At 36.5% G+C, this 6,000-nt stretch overlaps 1 protein-coding gene across 1 annotated transcript in view; it reads right to left on the bottom strand.

The window, feature by feature from the left end:
• Positions 1-656: 656 nt before the first annotated feature.
• The window catches only part of CNTN6 (contactin 6), a 90,709-nt gene continuing 85,365 nt past the window's right edge, over positions 657-6,000 (bottom strand). Inside the window, exons 19-21 of the mRNA XM_074878736.1 lie at positions 3,795-3,907; positions 1,919-2,087; positions 657-1,223 (exon numbers count right to left, since the gene is read on the bottom strand). Coding sequence (XP_074734837.1) covers positions 1,123-1,223; positions 1,919-2,087; positions 3,795-3,907 — 383 coding nt within the window. The 3' untranslated portion in view covers positions 657-1,122. The remainder of the gene's footprint in view (positions 1,224-1,918; positions 2,088-3,794; positions 3,908-6,000) is intronic.

Genomic DNA, 6,000 nt, shown 5'->3' with positions numbered 1-6,000 from the left:
CAGAGTAAAGTGGGAAAGAAGAAAAGGCCCCCCAGTAATGATATGAGACAAAACCAACCCTTTTATCAGATGTTAAAGTTGACACAGGTGTGACTTCACATTTTGAGCTGTATCTACTGACTTGAAAGCCATGCTCACTCTAGTGTTTAATTTGTCATTCTAATAACTCGAAAGATTGAAGGGCTTAATTAGATACTTTTATTTATATTTCAAGATGATGAAAATCAATGTTCTTCTCATTTACCTTCATACCCAGCTCAAAGATGAATCTACACTTTCAAGCTACAGCAAAGAACAGTATCAGGTGAGAGAGCAACTGAACCTGCTTGAAAGCAGATATATTTCAATCTCCCTTCAAAACAGGTATTCAACGTCTCTGTTAGTATTGTTGATCAGAATAGTCTTTGCATGAAAAAGTCCTTTAAAATGTATTTGAGAATATGTAAGGTGTCTCATATTATAAAAGATACTGTCTTATTCAGATCTGGTTCAAGGCTTGCTGATGCCATTGAAAGTCTTTCTATTGAATTCAATGGGCTTTGAGTTGGTACATATGATTCCTTTTATTTAAGTTTCCCTTTTCTGAAGAAAATAGTACAGTACACTTCATATAATCCATTGTATGACACCTCCTGTAATACAAAAAAGTGCAAAAAGTAAACAAATAGCTTTTATTTAATTTAAAATGGTTTTTTTTTTTACAGATTACATTGAACAACGTGAGATAAATAATATCCACATCACAAGCAATTGCAAGTCTCTTCTCTCAGTTACAACAGCTTGGCACAGGTCTTTCATGTCTGACATACCATTACACTGGAGTTTTAATAAGAACTACTGCTTGTAAAAAATTTGACACCACTCTCCTTACAATCTCAAGTTATGTTTGGCACCACTCCTTTCAATTAATGCATATACATTTATCCATTTATTTCAAAGCTTATTTTTAAAAATTAATATAATATTGATACTTAATGTTTTCTTAATAATATACCACTTTTATGTCCCTCCCCCAACCCCACTGTTTTTCTTTACCAGGAATGTTGGTCATGGTGAAGCATTAAGATAAAATCTACATACGGTTTATTTTTAAAAGTCCATGTCTGAGCATTGCTTTAATCATCAAGGAAAAGGGTATATAAGAACAGAAATCAATAGAAGGATCCCAGATGTCAATATATGGTTTACCCTTTGGGACCACTTTATTGCTCCAGAGCTTAAACCTGTAAAAATATAAGCACACAAAATTTTCTGACGAAAGTAGGTAAGTGTAAAAAAAAAGGTTTACTATGCATTCTAGCATAACAGTAATCTTTGTTCTATCTTCAAAATGAAACATTATCCACAACTGCTATTTCTATTTATTTATTTTTTAAGTTGTAGCAGCAATTCCATGGAGTATGGTTTTGAATCGGTTTCCCACCCCCCTGTGAATATCTGCTTTTAGGAGGGTTTTGGCTAGTTTGTTGCAAAACTATGCTCCATTTTGCATGAATAATAAGATACTAATGAGAGCAGAGGCTGGACCCTGGGCAACCCCACCCCAGCCATGGAGCAGGGCTGAGGGTCTCTGTCACAGCAGCAGCTCCAGAGCAGATTAAGAGCTGCGTTATTTGTGAGAGCTGCAGCTTTGACTTGAGCAAAAGACCTTGTTCCTCTGTCCTTCCCTGAGCATCACAGGCCAGGTCAGATGGAGACCTACACTAAAAATAAGGTCACATCTAGGTGTTGTGCAAAATGCTTTCTCCGTTAATGAATCTGAGAGTACCAGAGACTAATCCACATGTACCTAGCATTACAAAGCAACAGGAGGGAGGCCACCGATGGTAATGGAGAGTCTTAATCTATCATACTTCTTAGGGGCACACAGATTTCTTATTATGCAATAACATTCAGAGGAAAAAAAAATCTCACGTACTTGATATTTTTGGAATCCTAATTTCCTCACTGCTGCTGCCATCCCCACCATCACTGACTGTTCTTATTTCTATGAGATAATCTTCTTCAAATGGCACCAGAAGTTCAGCTGAAGTGTTGTTTGTCTCCAGTATATGTGTTTTGCTATGTCTGTTTTGTCTATACAAAATCTAAGTAAAAAGGTATTAGAAAACAGGAGTTATTTAATACTTTTTAAGTTTTAATGAATTTTTTTTGGCTCAAAGTATCTTCTGTCATGTCCCAAACTTTTCAGAGCACTATCAGCATCCTGCAGCGTATTAAAGTTAATTCAAAACATAGAAATATATTCTGCAGAATTCTGTGATGGAGGCCACAGCAGGCATTTACTCCAACTTTCAGGAGAGTTTTTGTCTGCTAGAACTGAGGCTCACCGTGAAAGTAAGGTCATGAAATCCTCATCCAATACACTTATGCTCTTCTGTAAATACGGAAGTTAGACATACCTTTAAACAAGGCTTTGATCTGTAACAGCTTTTATATCCAGAACTCATCTGACGCTTCAGGAACTGAGGTGTTAGGGTTTTTTTTTAAATTTTGCCTGGTTGTGGTGAGCATTTAGAGTCAAATAGAAATATTCACGTTGACTTCTGTGTAAAATTACCACCTGCTAATGAAACCTTGGGACAGTGCATAGCAGTACGTTTTTAAAGACTTCAAGAAAGGACGGAAATTTGGATAGTATCACTGGAGTTTCTTCTTTCTACATTTCTACAACTAAACATGACGGATCCAGCACCTGCTTGCACTATGGTCTTTTTGCTAATGAATCATTGGGCCATGGTGCAGAAGAGCTTGGGGAGTCTAGACAGGGATCCTACAGACTATGAACACCTCTTTTCCTCCAAGAAGACTTTCTGCCTTGCTAGCACATCAATTACAGTGTTTGACTCCTTTCTCTTGACAATCTTTTGACATATTTATGCTAAGAAGAGCAACAGAAGAGCAAAGCAGAAGGAGAAATGGGGATCATATAATAAATACTGCAGAAAGTACTTAAAGCACTCTTTCCACATCAAAATGTAATAAGCAGGTAGGTTAGACACAAAGGAAAAAAGCTTAATAGTCTAGTTTTAACTTTTTCCCCAGTGTGTGGAGTTACTTAAACACACTCACTAGGGTGTAAAAGAATATGGTCTCAAGAAAGTTTGCAAAGTGGGAGGGGGGTGCGTCCTATTTCTCCCTAGGCATAAAGAGCTCTGTGTAGACACTAAAATGCCCTGCAACGTGAGGATCTTGATCTTGAGAACCTTTCCTCATGGAAGCACTCTCCACCTCCATTTTTACAGTCCTTCAGGAGTAAAAATGTCTTTCCATAAGTCTTTCAGGGTCAGAGCCACTGCAAACAAACTTTAAACTAAATTCTTCTTTCTTTTGAAAATAGATTTATGGGAGTGCTTTTGACTTCATTCACACTGATCTTTATATGAACATCTTCCTATCTCTTTTCAAAGGTACATTTATGAATTGCCAGAGTGAGAACTTATAAATGTGTTTTATGCCTGCCTTTAATGCTTAAGAGGCTGTTCTCTACTTCTTACATATGTGTGAAACTCCTTCCCCAAAAAGAGGTGAATGTAAGAATCTTAGATGAGTAAGATTACAAGGGAAAGGGGACAGGAGAGATCCAGCGTTGAGGACAGAAACTCCCTGTGTCAGGATAAAGAGGTCCTACTCTGAACGAACATAGCTGTTCTTCCATTTATATAAATGTCAGCCAACCATCCCAATAATTCCAGAAAAGTCACTGTTTTCCAGGTAATGAACTCCAGGTAATGGCCTTTCAGCAAGTCATTGTTTATAACATGTCTCAGTAATGAGATAAAGAAATTACTTACTTTGTAGCCTAGCACCTCCGATTCATTCTCCATTGTTTTTACGTGTTCCCAGTTCAAGCAGATCTTGGAATTCGTCAGCTTCCAGGCAATATTTGCTGGGGGTTGACTTGGTGCTTTAAAAAAAAGATGATGATAATCACGTGATACAGCTGAATATTAATTTGCATAGTGTAATTGAATGAGCTGCTGACATGGAAGTAGCAAATGCATGGGTGATTCAAATCTAAAAGAGTAAAAAAATATTTTCCAGTCCATCATTTCTCTCGTATTAGTCAGAATAAAGAACTATTCATAGCACAAAACCACTTACTGTAAGAGTTCATTTTCGAAATTAGGAAAACCCTGACAGTGTCTGACAGCTGAAGTTATATTTGATAGATTTTGTTTAAATACTATGTTGTTCCTGTCTGTATTTTAATGTACAAGAGAATGTTTTGCCGTATGGATTTCAGAAAAAGCTAAAACCAAGAGCAAAATACAAAAGACAAGGTTTTCATCAGCCATGAGGACAGATTACAAAGAGCTACACATTAAAGTCTCCATATGATCCATCATGAAACATTGTAGGATTGTATAAATTCTCAGAACAATAGGCTGAGAGTAGCTTTTCAAAGGCTTTTTATGCCTAAGTGCCAGGACTTTGAAAATTTGCCTAAAAGCGACTGAAATCGAATCCTGTGTGAACGTGTGAAGTTGAAACTGTGCCTTTGAACTGTATCTCAGATTTAGAACAACACATTATCTCCATCTCCGTAGTGCATCCTTCCAGACCCTGCCTGGGAGGACGGCACCGGGGGTGTTAGAAGAAATAAGGACTGGAACAGAATTAAAAGGAGAGATTTGGAGAAACATGTTGTGAGTTCCCCAGATCTGACTTTAAAATGCTTAACTTCTGGGATCCTTCTTTTCTCCCTACAGTTCCTATATATTGATGATTAATATATGTAACTTGGAAGGCACTCTTGATTTGGTAATAGTCTGTAATTTCTTTCATTTTCCATGGAGATAGAATAAATTGGTGGTGCCTGTTGTTTCATATCTATCTGCTTCATGACTGTGGAGAAGTTTAGTCCATCCCACCCGTAAGGAAAGGAGGTGTTAATGGATCACCTCGGTGAATATATGCAAATGTCCTTCCATGAGCTGTACTGTCAGTGCTGGAAAAGATTCATTTTCCTTTTGAAGGCATTTATATACATTCACATATGTAAAACTGAAAATTTACTTAAATGTTGTTTGAAAACTCTTTTTTGCTTTCAGCAGATACTTTATATAAGGAATTTGGTAACAAAAAACTCACAAGAGGTAAAGGATGTAAAACACTTCATTGACTGTGTATTTTGAAAAATCTTGGAAGCACTCAAACATGGGTGAAAACTGCCTTATTCAAAGCTTTTTAGCATAGCACTTAAAAACATCTTAATTCATGATCTTTGGGCTGAAAAAGCACCACAGGATGATTTTCAAAACAAAATTATCCGGTTTTGCTATACAGACAGGGAACAGAATAGGTGGTAATGTAACACTTCCCCAGACCCATAGTAATATCCACGAGCAAAACCTCTGCAAACAGTTCTACAGATCTAAGATTAGCAGATCATTTCCTCAACTAATTTCTTGTAATCAACATTGTCAAGAATAATAGAAGTCCCAAGTATGTGATTAAGTTTATTAAGTTAATGACTTCATGTTTTATTTTGTTTTATGACTTAATGTTTAAGTTAATGTCTCATGTTTTAGGTAGCACTTGGCTTTGTTGCTGTATTGAGTTGAGCTTTACCCTTGCAAAGTATTTCTAGTATCTATATCTGTTGTAAAGAAAAAGAAAAATGAAAGAAACTTCTGAAATCCATGACATATAAATGAAGCAGAAGAGCTGAGCTTCACAACAGCTCCTAACGGAACAGTATGTTCATGGAAGGAGGACATCATTTCCACTTTCCTAAGTAGTTTAAAGATAAACCAGGATATCAAATTAGACCTTAAATTGATCTTAGATAAGTATGTTTCAATCAGAATTGCACCTATTTGGCAGAAGGACCATTTTAGTTTTGCTTAGTCTCTAAAATAATGGCTTGCACAAAACATTGTGGGAATCCTGGACAATGAGTAGGAAGACAGAGCTATTACCTTGAAGCTAAAGTTCCTGTTGTAGATGTACATTGTTTATATTCTCTTGACATATTATCTCTACTCATATTGAAAG

This window comes from Strix uralensis, chromosome 10, assembly GCF_047716275.1.
Source record: "Strix uralensis isolate ZFMK-TIS-50842 chromosome 10, bStrUra1, whole genome shotgun sequence".
Classification (NCBI taxonomy): Eukaryota; Metazoa; Chordata; class Aves; order Strigiformes; family Strigidae; genus Strix; species Strix uralensis.
Note: the sequence above shows the minus strand (reverse complement) of the source record. Positions and strands in the feature narration are given on the sequence as shown.